The 22,067-nt window shown below is 35.6% G+C and overlaps 1 protein-coding gene across 6 annotated transcripts in view; it reads right to left on the bottom strand.

The window, feature by feature from the left end:
* The window catches only part of Cnot6 (CCR4-NOT transcription complex subunit 6), a 78,135-nt gene that overhangs the window by 39,669 nt on the left and 16,399 nt on the right, over positions 1–22,067 (bottom strand). For all 6 annotated transcript variants that reach the window (XM_027953343.2, XM_071612141.1, XM_071612139.1 and 3 more), the window contains exon 2: positions 10,728–10,841. In XM_027953343.2, the coding sequence (XP_027809144.1) occupies positions 10,728–10,839 (112 nt within the window). In that variant the 5' untranslated portion in view covers positions 10,840–10,841. The remainder of the gene's footprint in view (positions 1–10,727; positions 10,842–22,067) is intronic.

Here is a 22,067-nt window from a genome sequence, read left to right on the forward strand (position 1 = left end):
GTATGTACCACCATCCTTGGCTAATATTTTCTTAAAAAAAAAAAAAACAGAAAACTTTGATCTAGAATTTGAGAGACATGGTCTATCAATCTCCAGAGAAAAATGAGTCTGAATAGAACTAACTTTCTCAGTAAGCTCAAGTCTTCAAAATGCTGGAGAATGTCACGAAGTACAAAAGCTAATGTATGGCATACAGCATAGGCATCTGGTTCAAAAATCTTACAGGCCTAGCTCAGCAGTAGAGCACCACTGAATTCAATCCCCAATACCACAAAGAACAAAAAGAAAAAAACACCAAAGATCTTTTAGATGTTCAGCCCCAGTTTCTTGAAGCTTCCTGAGTTAGTATATTTCTCCCTGCCATAGGCTGCCACTGCAAAGGCCTAGAACAAGTATAGCCCTTGAGAGCAACCACAGTGAGGCCCCACACAACTAAACAAAAGAAAAAGAACATAAGGGGCTGGGGTTGTGGCTCAGCGGTAGACAATTCACCTAGCACGCACGAGGTGCTGGGTTTGATCTTCAGCACCACATAAAAATAAATAAATAAAATAAAGGTATTGTGTCCAACTACAACTAAGATAAATAAATAAATATTTTTAAAAAGGAACATAAGGGTTGGGGATGTGGCTCAAGCAGTAGCGCGCTCGGCTGGCATGCGCAGGGAGCTGGATTCGATCCTCAACATCACATAAAAATAAAATAAAGATATTGTGTCCACCTAAAACTAAAAAATAATTTAAAAAAAAAAAAGGAACATAAGAGTTATTTGGTATCTTCATATCTTCAGGCAGAATTTTAAAGTGCACGCATCTGTTTCAGATTACCAAAACAAGAGCTGTCTGGTGCTGACCAACCATCCCACTGGGAGAAAGAAAAACTGTATTAAAAAAAACACAAAAACACAAGTTTGAAAGCACTGGAGAACTACAAAGACAATAAAGACATGATAAACAAAGAACCTGTAGAGAAGGGAAACACAGAGAGGTAGTATTAAGTAGGATACTTCCCAAGACTTTACCTCTAAAGATGCAAAATCATAATAACAGCTAAAAGCAGGGACTGAGAGACCAGAACTTTTGGTTGTTATATATAACCTGGAAGAAAAAACACTGTTAAACAACAAGATTTCAGTTGGCAGCTATCAAACGGGTGATCCAGCAATAAGACAATGCTCACAACCTGGTTCAAATCAGATGAATCCTGACTAGAGTAAGGTCAACCATCCCTACCACAACTACTTGGAAAACACATAAGTAAATTTACTCCTTAAGGAAGAGAATGCCAACACTCAATAAAATAACCAAACTGAAGGACGAAAAGCCAGAAGAAAAAGAGAAACAACAGACAAAACCCAAAGGAAAATAAGATATTGAAGTCATTAAAAAACTATGGCATGTCTTATTTTCAGCCAAGAGAGAAGCAGGATCAGATTTACTCACACCTAAAACAACTTTAAAAAAAATTAAGACAAAATGTATTTTAAAAATCATTTTCAGACATTAGACACTAGGCAACACAGGACATCAGTTACTGATGGGGGGAAAATGAGCCCTTATCACTATTTCAGCTAAATATTTCATGAAAATGTGCCGAGGTACAGAACCCATGCAGGCTGGTGGTCCATATAAATTGAGGGAATAAAATTGAGCGTCTGGAGAGGTCAAGGTAGTTGGAGTTTACAGGACAGAGTGCAGAAGACAACGAAAGATCTGAAAAAGACTCCTCCCCACCCCACTTTGGCTGAGACTCAGTATCCAGCAAATGCATATGAGGAATAACCTGAGGCTAGGGATGGGGAAGCATGGACAAACTGAGAAGAGTAGAGGAAACAATCCTTGGGGATCACAAGGAATTGTCTGTATTTATATCAGAGTAGAAAACCTTTTAAATCAGGGTCTTCAGGAAGATCCTAATAAGCTTTTTTTTTTTTTTTTTAATTTTTTATTGTGGGTTGTTCAAAACATTACAAATTTCTTGACATATCATATTCCACACTTTGATTCAAGTGGGTTATGAACTCCCACCTTCACCCCATACACAGATTGCAGAATCACATCAGTTACACATCCATTGATTTACAAATTGCCATACTAGTGTCTGTTGTGCTCCACTGCCTTTCCCATCCTCCACCCTCCCCCCTCCCCACCTCTCCCCTCCCCTCCCCTCCTCTCTCTCTACCTCCTCCACTGTATAACCCTGAGGGTCTCCTTCCATTACCATGTAATTTTCCTTCTCTCTCCCTTTCCCTCCCACCTCTCATCCCTGTTAAATGTTGATCTTCTTCTCCTGTTCTTCGTCCCTACACTGTTCTTAGTTACTCTCCTTATATCAAAGAAGACATTTGGCATTTGTTTTTTAGGGATTGGCTAGCTTCACTTAGCATAATCTGCTCTAATGCCATCCATTTCCCTGTAAATTCTATGATTTTGTCATTTTTTAATGCAGAGTAATACTCCATTGTGTATAAATGCCACATTTTTTTATCCATTCGTCTATTCCTAATAAGCTTTAAGTGAATCAAACTGCTTCCCAATAACTTAACTGTATCTGAGAACAAAGTTCACAAATATGTTGAAGAATACAAAAATTATCCAGCACTCATAAAGATATGAGTACTCACAATGTACTATGTCCAAACAAAAATCACCAGGTATACAATGAAAAAGAGAAAAATGATGTAATACCAACCTACAAATGAAAAAATAAACCCTACGCCAAAGACATACCATACTTACACTGATTAACTTCAGAAAATGGGCATACATAAAAAGAAACAGGGATAGGAATGAGTACTGACAGTACTGGAATCAATGTAAACAAAAGACAGCAAAGGAATATCTTTGTGTGTGTTGGGCAGGGGGTAACCAGGGATTAACTCAGGGACACTGGACCACTGAGCCATATCACCAGCCCTATTTTGTACTTTTTAATTTAGAAACAGAATCTCACTGAGTTGCTCAGCACCTCGCTTTTGCTTAGGCTGCCTTTGAACTTGATCCTCGTGCCTCAGCCTCCTGAGCTGTTGGGATTAGAGGCATAAGGGATATCTTTAAACTACTCAAAGATACAAGCTATCAAGCTACAGCTACAAGATATATGAGGACACTAGATTGTATACAAGACAACTCAACATTGTCAAGATGTCATTTCTTCCCAACATTAATAGATTCAATGTAATCTTAATCAAAATCTCATTTAAATTAAAAATTTCTCCCCAGCACTGTCAAGAGAATGAGAAGACAAGCCAAAGACCAGGAGAAAATATTTGCAAAGGAACACATCAGGACCAGGGGATGCTTTACAGAATTCAATCCCTAGCGCCATAGGGAAAAATAAAAACAAAAAGATATATCTGAAAAAGAACTATTAGCCAAAATATTCAGAGATCTCTTAAAACTCAACAATAAAAAAATAAAAATGAAAAAAAAAGATCTGAAAAGATGCCCCATCAAAGAAGATATATTAATAGTAAATTAGCATATGCAATGTCATTAGTCAACTATAAGTTAAAAACAAAGAAACATCACACTGTTAGGTAGTAGCTAGCAATTAGCAGTGAAAATACAAGCAAGGTCACAAGTGTTCTTTAAATTACTTTAGGATTTTCTTTAAACTACTTCCAAAGTATGCAAGAAAGCAAAGGGTGGTAGTTAATTTGTAGAAAACAAACAAAGCAAGGGAGTTGTTGGGAATATGTTAAGAGAAAAGGATTAATGGACTAACTCTTGACAGGGTCCAGTGAGCTATAAGTGTATAGCTATTATAAGTGTTCCATTTGTCTGGGAAGGAAGATTCCTTTAGTATGACAGGTGCATTAAGATAACTTCTGACCAGCTACTGACCCCAGTGCCCACATTAACATGGGGTTGACTTGTAGATGAAGCCCCCCCCCCCCCCCCGCCCCAAATAGGATGGTCACCATGACAGTTCCAGAGAAAACCAACTAAGGTCAAAAACTCCATAACCCCAAGTGAAGGAGGCGGTGAACACCTGATTGGCAAAGTGTACAGAAGGTGATCCCCAGTTCTCTTGGTAAACATCAAACAGCAATAAACTTGGAGACATCATTGTCTCCTTTGTTATTCTCAATTCAGGAACAGCACTCTCGCATGCCCGCGTTCTCTCTATTGTGTTCTCTCTCTCTCTCTCTCTCTCTCTCTCTTTCTGCTTAAGCCTCACTTTGCTTTTACTTTACTTAAACTTATAATAAAGTTCGCTTACATGACTTTTGGTATATAGCTTTAAACTTTTTCATTGAAACATAAGAACCAAGATTTGGAGTTTCAGCTCCCCGAATTCCTATACCCTATCAGGATGGCAAAAAAACACAACACCACCAAATTATCAGGAGACTGTAGAGCAAGAGAAACTCTCATTCGCTGCCGCTGGGAATACAAAATGGCATATATCCACTTCAGAAGAAAGTTTGACAGTTTCTGATAAAACTAAACATAACTCTCAGCATAAGATCCAGCCATCATGCCTGCTTAGTACTTGCTTAAAAGAGTTGAAAACTTACATGTACACAGAAATCTACACAAGGATGTTGACGGCAGCTTTTTACTCAAAACTGTCAAAACTTTTTAAATAACATAAGTTCTTCAGTAAGTAAGCAAGCAATAAACTGGTATATCCGGACGTTAGGGTATTATTCAGTGCTAAAAAGAAATGGGCTATTAGGCCATGGAAAAACACAAGGAAACCTTAAATGTATATTATTAACTGAAACGATTCCAACTATACCACATTTTGGAAAAGGCAAAACTAGGGAATCAGTAAAAACATCAGTGTTTGCCAGGGGCTTGGGAACAGGAAAAATAAATAGTGGGAACAAAAGGAATTTTTAGGGCAGAGAAATTAATTACTGTGTACTATATAATGGTGGATCCATGCCGTTAAAGACTTGTTAAAACTCACAGAATGCGGAACACAAAAGGTACCCTAACAAAAAGTATGGATTTTGGATGATGATGTGTCAATGTAGGTTCATCAGTTGTAACAAATGTATCACTGGTACACATACAGTGGGAGAGACCAGTGTAGAGGTAAGGGGTTTATGGAAACTCTATACTTGCCCCTCAATTTTACTATGAAAGTAAAACTGCTTCTCCAAAAAAATAAAATTAAAACCAGTGGTTCTGAGAGTTGAGAGTAGGGGGAAATGTCTGACAACAAAGTAACACAGGGAAATTCTGGGAAATAATGACAATGCTCCTCCATATTATAACTGTGGTGGTGGTTGGTGGTTAAACAATGCATGTTTGAAAAAGAATTGTATAACAGTGAGTTTTACTATATGTAATTTATACTCTAATTTCTTTTTTAGAAAAAAATTTTAAAGACTTGTAGGAAATATGCAACATTGAGAACAGAACTCTGAAAACCAAAGCAAGGGATCAGAACAACTATTAAAAATTATAATTCAAGGAAACTTTCCTGCATTAAAGAAAAAATCAACTAAACATTAAAAGAAAACAATATACCTGAGAACACAATATAAAAACAACATCAGGATATATAAAATTACTGATCTTATGGCTGGAAAAAAACCCTCTGGGCTTTAGGCAATACAAGCAAATAACAAGGGCAAGAAAATTAGACTGCCATCTAATTACATTAGACTGCTTTGTGTCATGTTAAAAAGGGGGAAAAAATAAGTCAAACATATTTAAGATACTTAAGAAATGAATAAGCAAGAATTCTATATCCAGGGCTCAAGCGGTAGCGCACTCGCCTGGCATGCATGCAGCCCGGGTTTGATCCTCAACACCACATACAAACAAGGATGTTGTGTCCGCCGAAAACTAAAAAATAAATATTAAAAAATTTCTCTCTTTCTAAAAAAAAAAAATCTATATTCAGTAAAACTGACTTTTAAATATAAAGAGCACAAACTTATTAACATGTAAGAAACTTAAGGAATACTATTACCATGAACACTTTTTTTCCTTTTTTTGTGGTGCTGGGGATTAAACACAGGGCTTCACACATGCTAGACAAGCGCTTTACCAACTGAGCTATATTCCTAGCCCTCCCATGAACTCTTTCTAAAGACTTAAAGAACAAGCTGACATTGAAAATGATTAGACATATGAGCTCCTGGGGCCACTTAGTATATATAATACCATGACTAAATAGGGGTTATGCAGATTAAACATTTGGGAATGCTGACAGTGTGTATGAGGGCTACATGCTTTGATAATAATAGAAACCATACAACTATTTAAAAGTGAGGGATGGCACAAATATAATAAAATGTAAAGATTTATCTACTCTGAGTAATCACTCTGGTGATGGTATTTTTTTTAAATTTTTTAAAAACTTGTTCTAATTAGTTATGCATGACAGTAGACTGCATTGACACATCATACATAAATGGAATACAACTTCTCATTCTTCTGGTTGTACAGGATATACAGTTACACAGGTCATTGTAATCATATATGCACATAGGGTAATAACGTCCAACTCATTCTATTATCATTCCTACCCCCATGTTCCTTCCCTCCCTTCCCTCCTCGTTGTCTAATCTAAAGTACCTCTATTCTCCCTCTCCCATTGTGAATTAGCATCCACATATCAGTTTATAGGGATAGGCTTATTTCCCTTTGCATAGTATTCTCCACCAGTTCCATCCATTTATTGACAAATGCCATAATTTCATTCTTCTTTAAGGTTGAGTCATGTTCCATTATGTACATACACATTTTCTTAATCCATTCATTTGCTGAAGGATACCTAGGTTAGTTCCATAGCTTAGCTGTTGTGAACTGAGCTGCTATAAACATTGATGTGGCTGTGTCACTATACTAAGCTAATTTTACGTCCTTTGAGAAGTGGGATAACTGGGCCAAATGGTGGTTCCATTCCAAGATTTCTGAAGAATCTCCATATTGCTTTCCACAGTGGCTGCACCAACTTGCAGTCCCACCAGCAATTATGAGTGTACCTTTTCCCCCACATCCTCACCAATATTTAATGTTGCTTATATTCCGGATTATTACCATTCTGACTGGAGAGATGGAATCTCAGTGTAGTTTTAATTTGCATTTCTCTGATTGCTAGAGATGTTGAACATTTTTTTCATGTATCTGTTCATCCATTGTATTTCTTCTTCTGTGAAGTAGCTGTTCAGTTCCTTAGCCCATTTATTAATTGTACTATTTGTTTTTTTAGTGTTGAGTTTTTTAAGTTCTTTATATATCCTTGAGATTAATGCTCTGAGGTACATGTGGTAAAGATTTTCTCCCATTATGTAGGCTCTCTCTTCACATTGATTGTTTCCTTTGCTGTGAAGAAACCTTTTTAGTTTGATTACATACCATTTATTGATTCTAGATACTACTTCTTTCACTTTAGGAATCTTGTTAAGGAAGTCATTCTAAGCCAACACTATGCTGACTTGGGCCTAATTTTCTTCAATTAAGCGCAGGATCTCTGTTCTAGTGCCTAAGTCTTTAATCCACTTTGAGTTGAAATTCGTGCAGGTGAGAGAGAGGGGTTTAATTTCATTTCGCTATATATGGATTTCCAGTTTTCCCAGCACCAATTGTTTTACAGTCTATCTTTTCTCCAATGTATATGTTTTTGGCACCTTTGTCAAGTATGAGATAACTGTATTTATGTGGGGTTGTCTCTGTTTCTTCTGTTCTGTACCCCTGGGTCTATACATATCCACTTTGGGGCCAATACCATACTGTTTTTGTTACTATGGCTCTGTAGTATATTTAAGGTCTGGTATTGTGATACTTCCTATTTCTTTTCTTGCTAAGGATTTCTTTGGTATTCTGGGTCTCTTATTTTTCCAAACGAATCTCAAGACAGCTTTTTGTATTTCTATGCAGAATGTCATTGGGATTTTAATAGGAATTGCATTAAATAAAAACACTTTGGGTAGTATGGCCATTTTGACAATGTTAATTCTGCCTATCCAAGAGCATGGGAGATCTTTCCATCTTAAAGTCTTCTTCTATTTCTTCCTTTAATGTGCTATAGTTTCCACTGTAGAGGTCTTTCATCTTTTTTTAGATTGATTACCAAATATTTATTTTATTTTTTTGAGGGCACTGGGTAGTGATAGTATGATTAACACTGTTATTCTGAGACTTGTGTATATAATACGGGATAACAAAGTAATATGGGATATTCAAATTCTATGATCCCATATACCTGAGAACCAGGACCCCAGTATGTACGGAGATATAAATAAATAATAATTACAGAAAAGTTTTTAAACCTTGTTATCCTAAATTTAAATCCAAAGTATCAGTATGTTTTCATATTAACCTTAAATATAACTGTACCTCAAAATATTTTGTCATATATATCATATACACATGTATATATTACTTACATATCACATTTTTTATTCATAAATGTATATGAACATGTGTGTGTGTATACATATGAAAAGGGGGGATATCCTATCTCCTAGCTTATGATCTTGAAATAATATTTCCAACTTAAAAAAAAAATGTCCTGGAAAAATGGCTTATTTTAGGTTTGAGATTAAAAAAAAAAAATACACAAGATAGCCAAGAAAATCTTGTCACACAAGACAGAAAGGAAACTACCAAAGAACAAGACTTATATCAAGAACTCAGTTATAGAGATTCTCCCTTAGCCAACAACAGGACAATTTAAGTATCAATTTTATTATAACTGCAACTTACCAAATAAGTTTGAAACCCAAATGCTTAAATACACTACTTAATACTAATACTTAAAAAACCTAACTGGTCATCCTCAAAGGATGACAGTTTATCCTGAAGACTAGTAAATAAAAGGAAAAAAACAAGTATTCTTTCCTATAAAAATTGAACATCAAATAGTAAAGGAAGGGAAATCTCTATAAAATATTTCCGCTAAAGAAATGCTAGAATTAGAATATCACTAATTGCAGCCCTCAAAGAATTAATGGCAATGGGCAAAACACAGCAATAGAAAAGAAGGTGTTCAGATCCCATGTGTGAAAAAATACAATATCACCTACAGGCCACCACCTGTAAAATAGCTGCCTATCAAAGAGCTTAAACCTGAATCCGATCAGAGTTTTACCAAAGTGAACTTGGTTTAATTATACAGCATTCTAGATATCAAAAGAGAGAAAACCAGAGACACCGGTGGTATCAATCTCCAACATGGCAGCAGATGAGGGTATTTAAGTTTACTCAATAGATAAATCAGAAATTTTGAGCTCACAAAGAATTATTATCATCATTACTTTCTTTTTCCTTCAGGTATAGCACTATTACATCTAGATTTGGTAATTATGTCTGTTATTTATAGTTGTATCCTCCCTTCCTTTCATTTCCTAATATGTCATAAGCTCATAAACACAGGGACTTTTGTTTTTTTCCATCTACACAGTGCCAGGTAAAAAATTTTCATACACAACATCTACTCAGTATGTCTGCTGCATTAAATTAAAATAAACAAGAGAGGTCAGTCAAAAGAAGAGAATATTCTGTACTTTTTATCAGATAAAAATCAGGCATCCTTGAAAGAAAATATAGGTACACAGAACTTCTTTAGCGTGGTTGCCCTGAGAAGTAACAATGTCCCTTTACTACCTTGAAATATTTAAAGAGGTTGTATACTCATGAGTAGGGGCACTGGGGAAAGAATATTTGTGGGAGACCAACCTTGAATCTGACTGAGTTAACTCCCCTGCTGGGCAATGTGGCATCAGGCACCCATGCTGCTAGACTGCCCTGCTCTTCTAGGGTTCCAGTGACTGTCTTCGTGCCTGGGCATGTCTTCTTATAGCCCCATGGGTGGAGCTATGCTCACCTGTTCCTTTGTAATATAACCCCTTGCCCTGTTTAGGATAGAATGTTCCATGGAAGTGCCTTGTATGTCCCCTTCTCTTACTGTGCCCTTGGGTGTGGGCCTACCTAGATGTCAGTCAACCTGCTGACAGTGAACATCATGAAGACAAGACTCAGTCCCCTGAAACCTGACACCTTGCCTCATTTGAATAGCTTCTCCTCAATAAAAGGGGTCAGTGCGTGTTCTCTCTCTCTCTCTCTCTCTCTCTCTCTCTCTCTCTCTCTATATATATATATATATATATATATATATATATATATATATTCCTGCAGACCGTTAAGGTCAGAGAAGCCGTCACAGCGACCCCAAAGAAAAAGGTATTTGTGTCTCTTGTGTGGTTATTTTGCACAGCCCAGTCAGCCCAATTTCCCTGGAGTAATCCCTGAGCCTTTTAGTCCTGAGAACAGAAATCCGGCAAATATTCTTAGTGGGTCCACAGGCACATATATTTCTTTGAATATATCCAAGTTGCACTAAAAACAGAATGAAACTTATCTGCTACAAATTATTAAGATTTTGTTTTTGAATAAAGCTGTCCTAAGAGACTGAATGCAAATGAGTAAGGAGAAATAAATCTATTCCCAAACCTATACAGAATAGCCATTTCCCATCAGAACAACTTCTGGACACTAAACACTCCACAAGTTATCATCATTTCATCTTTGATATTATCATCTTGATTTTATAAAAGAATAATATATTGAGAGAATAAATAACAAATGGGGTTTGAACTTTGACTCAACCATGGTCATTCCACTGAACTTTCCTGTTTCTAACAGAAATTATTAGATATAAACCATAATTATTGTTTCTTTTGTGTACTGGCATTATAAAACTTAATTTTCTATCATATCTTAATTTCCATATCATAAGTTCATGCTTCCATGTCTTACCGCTTATTTCAAGCTCTGCCCAATGTGATTTCTTTCCATTTGCTGCTTCCTCAGAGGACATGATTGTGTACATCCTCCGAGGGTCAGGAGAGTCGTATTTTTCTTTGGGCATGCCTATAAAAAGAAACCAAAGACCATTTATCAGTATTTTTACTTGTTTTATTATCAGCATCTGATGTAATCACTCCTTCCTAGACACATTTCATTTGGCTCCCAGGATATCATTTCTCTTAGTTTCCCTTTCCACTTCTCTAGATTTAGCATTTTGCTAATTCTCCCTGCAGGGTTGAAATTATCTCCATTTTACCAACAGAAAACAGAAGCCCAAAAGGGATTAAGGAATATCCCCACTGTTAGAAAGCCAAGCTTTGTTTGTGTCTGACTAAAAGTTAAAATTATATTATGTTGTCTCCCTGCCGATGGGAAGCAGAACTATTTTTTTCAAGCACAGTAATGGATTTTGTTTAGTCAATGCACAGAAAGGTAAATAATCCTTTTTTAAAAGCTGTCTGAAATAACGAAGAATATAAATGGTGAGACTGCACAAGAAACAACAGCACATCTAAAACATGGTTTTGCTATATACTGATAAAACAAAACTGTTCTCTTACATGGAAGTTTTTTTTTTTGTGTGTGTGTAGAAGAAAAAATAACTAAAGTTTTTAGACTGATTTTTAAAATCCAATACAAAAAGTGATATGGTTCTGTATAGAGGAGAATCTGTTAAAGTGCTCTTTCTGAATGACATCAATATACAATTAATAACCTAGAAAATATAAAATGCTGTATAAGTGCTACCAGAGCTTGAGGACAACACTGAAATGCCATGATTCTGATCAAATTCTATTTACAAAACAATCATTTAATCTTCATTAGCTTTCCAAATAAAATCAAGAAATTGTAAAAAATTATTCTAAACAGTTGAATATTTTGGTCCTATTATGTACTGGACTTCTCAGTGAAAGTTCAGAAGTCTGATTACCAATCTTATGTGACTTTAGTGTGAATCAATCCCCATGTTTGATCACACTTTAGAGAAGTGTTGCTGAACTAAAAAGATCTGAAAACCAGGGCCTGGACCTGTGGTCATTCCATTCCATCAGTCATAATTTCTGCCAAGGTAGCTAGTCACTCTCTTTCTTGTTTTTTCATGTGAGAATGGTTATCTGAAAATCTGAGACACCCATTAATCTAAACTCCAAAGCAGTAAGGACATCTCTATTTCTCAAATCCCTGAAATTGAGGATTAAAGAGTGAAAATATATATATATATATAATAGAATTTAAAAAGTTATAGCACATTGAACAATCAAGCTCCTGCAAGAAGGAACAGCAAGAGCACATCTGCCCATTGATGAATAACATGGGTTATTCATTTTCCTGGGAATCCAACAAAGTACAGCATTGAGATTAGGTAGAGAAAACAATATATGGATATATAAAATTTTGAGGATTTTCCCCAAGGTTTTGAAATCAACAAACTTGTCCTCTAATAAGCACAGTATGGGGCTGGGGTTATGGCTCAGCAGTAGAGCACTCGCCTAATACGTGTGAGGCCCTGGATTCGATCCTCAACACCACATATAAATAAATAAAATAAAGGTATGGTGTCCACCCACCTACAACTAAAAATATATATATATATATATATTTTTTTTTTTAAAAAAAAGCACAGTATGTCACTGAAAATTACAATTTAAAAATAATAAGTCCTCCCCCTCAAAATAGACTTGAAAACTTTCAAAAAGAATTACCAAAGAATATTTTTAAAAATAGATAGGCCACCCAGGCGTTTGTTTGAGTACATGCCTATAATCCCAATAGCTTGGGAGGCTGAGGCAGGAGGATCAGCTAACCAGCCTTAGCAACTGCAAAGCACTAAGCAACTCAGTGAGACCTGGTCTCTAAATGAAATACAAAATAGGGCTGGGGATGTGGATCAGTGGTTGAATGCCCTGAGTTTAATCCTGGTCCCCTGCAACATACACACATACACACACACACACACACACACACACACACACAATAAATAAATAAATAAGCAGGCCAGAGTCAGCAGATACATAGCACCTAATTACTGAATCTCCTACTCTACCAATCCATTACTAGACAACACTATTGATCCTGGCAACATAAAATCCATCCCTGATCTAGACCTCAGAGTAATATTTTTTTTCATTGTCTTGGAATAATTATTTCATTAAGAAAAACAAATAATATTAAATATCATAGTTATTAGAAAGACATGCTTTCATAACTAAATATTTATGAAACAGCTTAAAGACTCATCTACAACCATCCTGAGAAAAATCAGTAGTGCACAGTACAGAAACCATAACACAACAGATAAAAGACTATTCTGTGGCATTTAAATTAAGGATGGCTCATGTTATGGTTTGGATGTGTTTCCCCAAAGGCTCATGTGTGAGACAACACAAGAAGGTTTAGAGGAGAAATGACTGTTATGAGGGCCTTAACCCAATGGGTGAATTAATCCCTTGATGGGATTAACTGGGTGGTTACTGTAGGTGGGTAAGGTGTGGCTAGAGAAGGTGGGTCATTGGGGAGTGGCTTTAGGGTATATATTTTGTATCTGGTGAATAGAGTTCTCTCTAATTCATGATCATCATGTAAACTGCTTCCTTCTGCCACATTCTTCCACTATGATATTTAGCCTCAATTCAAGCCACAAGGAATAGAGCCTGCTGTTGCCTAAGGACTGAGACCTTTGAAACCATGAGCCCCCAGACAAACTTTTCCTCCTTTACAATTATTCTTATTCTTTTTGTCACAGCAGCAAAAAAGCTGACTAAAAGAAAAAAGGGGCGGGGAGTAGAGTAGAATACAGACAAAAAAGACAAGTATAAAAAGTTTCACCTTGTTAGTTCAGTCCCCTATAGATCCCCTGTAAGATTAACAGTTCCCTAGTTAGAGCCCTGAAATTAAGTGCTGCATATTTTAATTTCCTCTAGTTCAGAGGCAAGTGAAAAGAAATATCTGTTGAATATAGGAATATCAGAAAGGAGAGTAAACAGTCTCAGGTCTTTTTTGGTTTTAAACCAGGAATCAAACTTATGCTCAACCAAAATTGGGGACAATCAAATATTGGAGCTTTCCCCATACATAAAAACAAGAACTGAACCCACTAATCATGGTTGACCCTAGTCAAAAGGCATGTCACAGCCTTGCCTCTCCCTATCTCTATGAGCAAAAAGAAAAAACCCAGCCTTCAAAACAAATCTCTACGGGGAAAATAGAAGTGCTAAGAACCCACCATAAAAGAAAGGTCTAACCATTTTTTTCTCTCTATTCTCATATTTCACATAAACACTTCTGTGACTTGGGGTATGAAAGTTTTTCCTCACACCAAGCAATTCTTCAGTGGACATCAATTGACTGTCCTATAATCCAACCCACTCCTGGCATTATCTGAAGTTAAAAATAAGACCCCACAGTTTAAGGGGTCATTCCCATAGTACCCATCCTTCATATGCAATATTAAGTAGCAGATTGTCACCTATACTGCTGATCAACAACCAGCTATGAACTGGGGTTCCCACTACTTCCTCCTTGAGTTCAATTAATTTGCTAGGATAGCTCACAGAATCAGGAAAACATTTTACTTAAGTTCACTGGTTTATTACAAAGGATTTTGTAAAGGATATAGATGAACAGCCAGATGAAGAGGTATCACAGGGTCATATGGAGGAAAGACAGAGAAGTTCCCATGTCCAATACAGGCAGGCCAATTTCCTAAGACCTCCAAGAAGCTCATTCAAAGATTATTGTTCAATAGTTGTTAACATAGCTCCATCTCCAGCTCTTTACTCCCCTTTCCAGAAGTCAGTGGGCAGAGCTAAAAGTTCCAAACTTCTGATCACCAGGTGAACAGTTCCAATCACTTTATTTGCATAAACTAATACAATAATACACAATGAACTATTATAATAAACTAATATACTAAGGAGTTTCTTAGATAAACAATTACTAAGAAAACATACAATCCATATGCTTTTTCTAAATAAGTACTTAATTTACAAGAGCATTGTTTCTGAAAGAAAAAAAAAGTGAACAACCTAAATGACCACCAGTAAGAACATACAGTTATATGAGCTACTGTACAGCCATACTATGAAAAACCACACAGCTGTGAAAAGAACATTAACTATGCTATTGGTAGGATTAAGCAAGTAAGTGCTTATGTTAATGATGTTAGAAAAAAAAATTTATAAATAAAATAGAACTTTTATAAATCAAGGAAAGTAAATGAAAACACTAATAACAACTTGATTTGACACTCAATATAAACTCATAATTTTTAATTTATTTCTAACTAACCACTTCAGCATTCCAGAAGAAATATTACCTTCTGGAATAAGAGTACTCCTAATATAGTAGTTTTGATCTCTAATATAGTCGTTCCCTCTTATCTGTGTGGGGGGTATGTTCCAGTAACCCCAGTAGATTCCTGAAACCATGGACAATACTGAACAGTATAATTTTCTTAAGGCCTTTATTTGTTTACTTTATGTAGTGCTAAGGTTCGAACCCAGCAACTCACATATGCTAAGCAAGTGCTCTGCCACTGAGCTACAGCCCCAGCCCTGAGCATTATAATTTAATGCTGTTTCCATTTAAAGTAAGCACTTATGTGGCTGTAACTTTTGCAGTTTGAGGTTTAATAGCACAAACTTCTTTTTCTTTATTCATAAGTTCAAGTACAGAAGATTCACTCTTACCTTAGATCTTAGTAACCTCAGCATTCAATTTTGCTTTTGTCTTTCCTGAGAGCTTTCATCTTTTCCCTTAAAGGAAACACTTTACAACCTCTTTGGCATATCTAAATTGCCAACACCTCTACTCTTACACTCTAAGAACATTATTAAGTAAAATAAAAGTTAATGGAGCACTAGCTCTGTGGTACTAATAGTCAATCTGATATTCCAGATGGTAATGAGTAAGTAGCACATATAGAATGAATACACCGGATAAAAAAATGATTCACTTTCTGGGCATAGGATGGCATAAGATTTCATCATGCATTACTCAGGACAGAGTACAATTAAAAACTTTATTTCTTTATTTAAGGAATTTTCCATTTACTATTTTGGGACTATGGTCGACTATGGATAAAAGAAGCCTCAGAAAGAGAAATTGTGATGGGGCGGGGGTGAGGGTAAGGGGGACTACTGTATCAAGAAAGCAAAGTTCTATGTAAAATAGCCAATTATAAGTGTGGGACAGGAAATGTATGAAATCACCCTGAGGGCATCTCTCAGTGCCAAAAAGTTAAGTCTAATAGGGTCATCATGTCAGCATAAAACAAGAATTGCTAGAAGGGATCCTCCTTACTGGCCAAAGTTATGACAATTTGAGCAAAAAGAATCCCAATTATAATGAACTGAAATACACTTAATGAAAATCTATGAGCACCTCAAAAAAAGAAAGACAATACAAAGGAGGGAAAATATGATCCTATCTATGGTGCAGAAAAGGGTCTGGCAGTGATATAAATGATGAATTATTAGCACAGAAAACTACCATGGTAATAAAAGCACTGTAAAGAGGGAAAGAAAGAATGTGCACACAGCATTTGAAATAGGGAATAAACTAAAAATTAGTAAGATTCAAGTGATTATCTTTTCAGAAGGGAACTGTATTCTGAGTAATCAAAACAGCCAAGTTGAAGGAGTCTTACTTTATTAATGAATGATACCTAATAAATTAAGTATGAAAGAATTAAAAAACAAAACAATCTTATGATGTACAATCATTTTGTAATTCCTAATGAACATCAGTCAGGTAAGAAATATAAACTAGATTAAACATTGGCACTGACAGTAAGGCTAAAGTAACATTACCACACAGGCTACAAATTTATTGACAATGTTTAATGGAGGAATAAACTGTTGCACTTTGTCAATGTTATCAACACTACTGTTGGGAAACCCAGATACTGGGTCATCAATGCTCATGCCTTGATTAAAAACTAGAGGAACTGGCCAGCGGACACCAAAAGAACAATGAGACAAAATGAGGATGTGGGACTTTTTGCAGGTAAACCTTTATGCTGTCTTCAACAAGCTGGTATCAAGAATATTCTAGATTTGAAGAAAATTAAGGGACATATTCCAATGCAATGCATGGTTCCTATACTGGATTCATAAACCAAAATTAAAGAACAATTTGTGAACAGAGAAAATATTTAATAACTAGTTAAGCTGAGGTTTCAAGACGGCAGTATAGAGAAGGTCACTTTCCTGGCTGCTCTGGTGTGAAACCAAGGAAACAAATAGGCAGCTTCTCAGCAAGCTGAGAGGAAAAAAAGGAGAATGTTACTGGAATTTAATACTGGACATTCAAAGCAGATCGGAGACTAGGAGGTTGGACATAATAAGGAAGAAATCTGCAGTGCCCACAGCTTATACTGTTGGCTGGAGGACCCAGGCAGAGCAGTCTCTCCATGAGCAAAGTAGAAGAATAAAAAAATTAAAGGAACCCACACTTTTAGGAGACCTGAAGCATGTCTCAGAGAGTTTAGAGATCAAAGACACCACACCTCACTAAACTAAAAGGTGTGCTGCACAATATCCTTGTGCAAAAAAGAAGCCCCATATCTCCTGGCTGCATGAGGAGGACAAAGGAAGAAACCATTTTGCAGCTGTGGTGTAGGAGCCAGGAGCTGCAGGAGCCAATTCCTGGCAAACCTGAGTTTGGCCCAAAATGCAGCCCTGGTAAACCCACACTGAATGACATAGAGTGCGCCTAAGTGACTGGGAAAAAAATCAAAAGAGGAGAGAGGTTTGTACAGGGAATACTGGCCAGGTTTCCACCTGGTTCATCCCCCCCCTCCCCCGCCCCTCCCAATCCAGCTGCTTTTAGGAGAGACACATCAGGACAGGAATTCGAAAGGGTGGGGACAGGGGCGAGTTTGGAGACTGAACACAAGACCAGTAAATATGGGGTCCATAGGTGATATAGTGTACTAAGAATTGGCTCCTCTACCACACATGTGGAATTCAAGAGATCCTTGGGATGCAGTCTTCCAGTGTGGACCAGCAACTGCTGGAAGTATGCTGATGTAAAATCTCCACACCAAATGGTATTCAGTGAAAAGCCTGGGGCCTACCTAGGCCTAAACCCCACCTCCAGGAGTTCCACCTACAGGATTACCTCTCTCATTCCAACAATCCACCCAGAGAGTGGGACATCATGTTCAAGAAGGCCCCACCTAATACTTTGAGAAGCTGAAAATCTTTTGAACTCCAACAGAAATAATTCTTTAACTTTTTATCAAGATTGCTTTTTCTCTTTTCTGTTTTATTGTGACTTTAATGATTCATGGACATTTATATATACTTATATTCTCATTTCTAGCATTTTTGAAGGCAGTTATTTTTCATGGATCAGTTTTTTGATGACTAGGATGTTTGATTAGTCTATTTCAGCTTTGTTTTATATTCCTTTAATTTTTAAAATTTTTACTTTATATACTTATATTCTCATTTCTAGCATTTTTGAAAGCAGTTATTTTTCATGGATCAGTTTTTTGATGACCAGGATGTTTGATTAGTCTATTTCAGCTTTGTTTTATATTCCTTTAATTTTTAAAATTTTTATATAATTTTTTCTCACACAGTTTCTCTTGATTCTTTCTCTCATCTTCTGCTGACAGCCAATTTCTATTGTTCTTTCACTCTTCCTTTAATTGTAACTTCTATCATCTTTCCTACTCCCTCATAATCATCACATCCTATATTATTTCTGTTTTCTTCCTGTCCACCATTTGAAACTGTAAACCCTTTTGCGAATTTAATGTTTTTATTATAGGCAAAAACTGATCAAATCATTTGTTTGTTGTGACAACTAACACTGTAGATGCCACAGCAGGAACTATTTGGTTTAATGCTGTATATTATTTGCATTGATTGTTGTTATTATATGTCTCCCCCCCTAAATGATGAGGTACTGGAAACCTTCAGAGACACTATAAGTCTACAGGATAGAAAATCTTCTGCCTCAGACCCATATTGTTAGATGGATAAACATGCAAACAACATGAAAAAGCAAGGGAACAAATCACCCCAAATAAACTGAAGATACTCCAATACCAAAATCCATCAAAACACAGTGGAAGTCATGTCAGAGAAGTTTAAAATGTCAGAGAAGTTTAAAATGTACATAGGTAAACTAATCTGCAAGATAAGGACGATGTAAACAGTGAAATCAGAGAGAAAATATTGGAAGTGAAAGATCACTCCAATAAAGACAGATATTCTGAAAAACAAAATCAAGCAGAAATCCTTAAAATGAAGGAATTAAAAAGTCAATGGAAAGCATGATCAACAGACTAGATCACTTGGAAGACAAGTGTTTCCGGCAATGAAAACAAAATATAGAATCTTGAAAATAAAGTTAACTGTGCAGTAAAGATGTTAAGAGACCATGAATAGAACTTCCAAGATATATGGGCTAAGTTGAAAGGAACAAGTGTAAGATTTATCGGGATAGATGAAAGCTTGGATATACAAGCAAAAGGAATGCACAATCTTTTTAATGAACTAGTATTATAAAATTTCCCAAAACTGATGAATGAAATGGAAAATCAAATTCCAGAGGCTTACAGGACCCTCAATATATAAAATTACATCAGAGCCACACCAAGGCACATTATTATGCAAATGCCTAACATGGAATAAGGACAGAATTTTTAAAACTTCCACAGAAAAATGACAGGTAACATTTAGATGGAAAACAATCCAAATCTCAGCTGATTTCTTAACCCAGACCCTCAAAGCAAGGAAGTCTTGAAATAATATATACCAACACCTAAAAGAAAATTGATGCCAGCCAAGAATATTATACCCAGGAAAATTAAACTTCAAAATTTATAATGAATAAAAACCCTCCATGATAAACAAAAGTTAAAAGAATTCACAACTAGAAAGCCTTCACTACCAAACATACCCAATGTGATACTTCATGAAAAGGATGTGAAAAATAAAAGTGAAAACCAATAAAGGGAGAAACTACATTAGAAGAATAGTCAATCAAAGGAGAAACTAATTCAAATTAAAAACCAGAAATAAGTAAAAATGACAGAGAATAAAAATCATTTCTTAATAACACTGAATGTAAATGGCCTAAAATCATCAATTAAAAGATACAGACTGACAGATTGGATTAAAAAACAAAGACTAACAATATGCTGTCTCCAAGAGACTCACCTCATGTGCAAAGACATCCACAGACTGAAGGTAAGTGGATGGGAAAAATATTATTCACATGGATCTCATAAAACAAAGGGGTTTCTTTCTTCATATCAGATAAAGTAGACTTCAAGCCAAAGTCAATCAGAAGAGACAAAGGAGCACATTTCATATTGGCTAAGGGAATTATGTATCAACAAGACATAACAAAATATGATATGTCAAGAGCTTTGTAATGTTTTGAACAACGAAAAATAATAATAAAAAAACAAGACATAACAATTAAATATACCCCAAACAATGGAGCATCTACATAAACAGAAATTATTGAAAACTTGTACTCTAATAAAATACAGAATATCGAAGGCATCGACAAATTTCTAGAGGCATATGGGTTACCCAAATTGAATCAGAATGATATACACAATTTAAACAGATCAATTTCAAGCAAGGAAATAGAGGATGCCATCAGAAGCCTACCAACCAAGAAAAGCCCAAGCCAGATGGATACTAAAGAATCAATATTCTAAAATTATTTCATGAAATAGAAAAAGAGGGAGCACTTCCAAACTCATTCTGAGGCCAATATCACCCTGATTCCCAAATCAGGCAAAGACACATCAAAGAAAGAAAAAACTGTAGACCAATATCTCTAAGAACATAGATGCAAAAATTCTCAATTAAACTCTGGCAAATTGAATACAAAAATATATCACAAATATAGTGCACCAAGATCAAATGGGGTTCATCCCAGTGATGCAAGATTGGTTCAACATACAAAAATCAATAAATGTAATTCATCACACCAATAGACTTAAAGAATCATATGGTCATCTCAATTAATGCAGAAAAAAGTATTCATCAAAATACAGCACCCATACATGTTCAAAACACTAAAAAAAAATAGAAATAATAAGAACATATCTCAACATCATAAAAGCTATATATGCTAAGCCCCAGGCCAACATTATTCTAAATCAATATTCAATCCCAAAAAAACCCAAATGCCAAATGTTTTCTCTGATATAAGGAGGCTGATTCATAGTGGGGTTGGGAGGGGGAGCACAGGAGGTTTAGATGAACTCTAGATAGAGCAAAGGGGTGGGAGGGGGCATGGGAGTAAAAAGGATGGTGGAATGTGATGGATAGGTACATGTATGAAGACACAAATGGTGTGAATATACTTTATATATAACCAGAGATATGAAAAATTGTGCTCTATTTGTGTAATATGAATTATAATGCATTTTTGAGTCATATATAACAAATTAAAATAAAAGATTTTAAAAAGTACATAAAGAAGCTATAGAACTAAGAAATACAATTAATAATTTACTTAACAGATATATATATATAGAATATTTCATCCATCAATGACTGAATACACTTTCTTTTCAGCAGCACACTGATCCTTCTCTCAAATAAAGAGTTGCCAAAAAGCAACTCTTAGGAAACTAAAAATAAAGGAAAGATGATATCTTGTATTCTATCAGATCACAATGGAATTAAATTAGAAATCAAGGATAAAATAAAAAATACAAGCTATTCTAATACCTGGAGACTAAATAATATGCTACCGAACAAACAATGAATAGCAGAAGAAATCAGGGATGAAATTTAAAAAAAGTACTTAAGAGGTAAATGAGAATAGTAATGCAACATATCAAAATCTCTTGGACACTATGAAGGCAGTTCAAAGAAGAAAGTTCATTGCATTGAGTTCATTCATTAAGGAAACAGAGAGTCACCAAATAAATACCCTAACATTACATCTCAAAGCCCTAGGGCAGGGGGTTGGGGGAATCAACACCAAAGCAGAAGACCAGAAATAATTAAAATCAGAGCTGAAATCAATGAAATTGAAACAAACAAACAAAAAAAAAAAAACTGACAAAACAAAAAAGTTGATTCTTGGGGGAAGGGGGATCAATAAAGCTGATAAACCCTTAAGCCAAGTTGACGAAGAGAAAGAGAAAGAAAATTTAAATTACTAAAATTCACGATGAAAAAAGAATATTACAATGGACACTACTAAAATTCAGACAATAATCAGAAACTATTTTGAAAATTTATACTCTAATAGAAAACCCTGACAAATTTCTAGCAACATATGACCTATCCAAATTGAATC

This window comes from Marmota flaviventris, chromosome 5 (genome assembly GCF_047511675.1).
Source record: "Marmota flaviventris isolate mMarFla1 chromosome 5, mMarFla1.hap1, whole genome shotgun sequence".
In the NCBI taxonomy this organism is placed as follows: domain Eukaryota; kingdom Metazoa; phylum Chordata; class Mammalia; order Rodentia; family Sciuridae; genus Marmota; species Marmota flaviventris.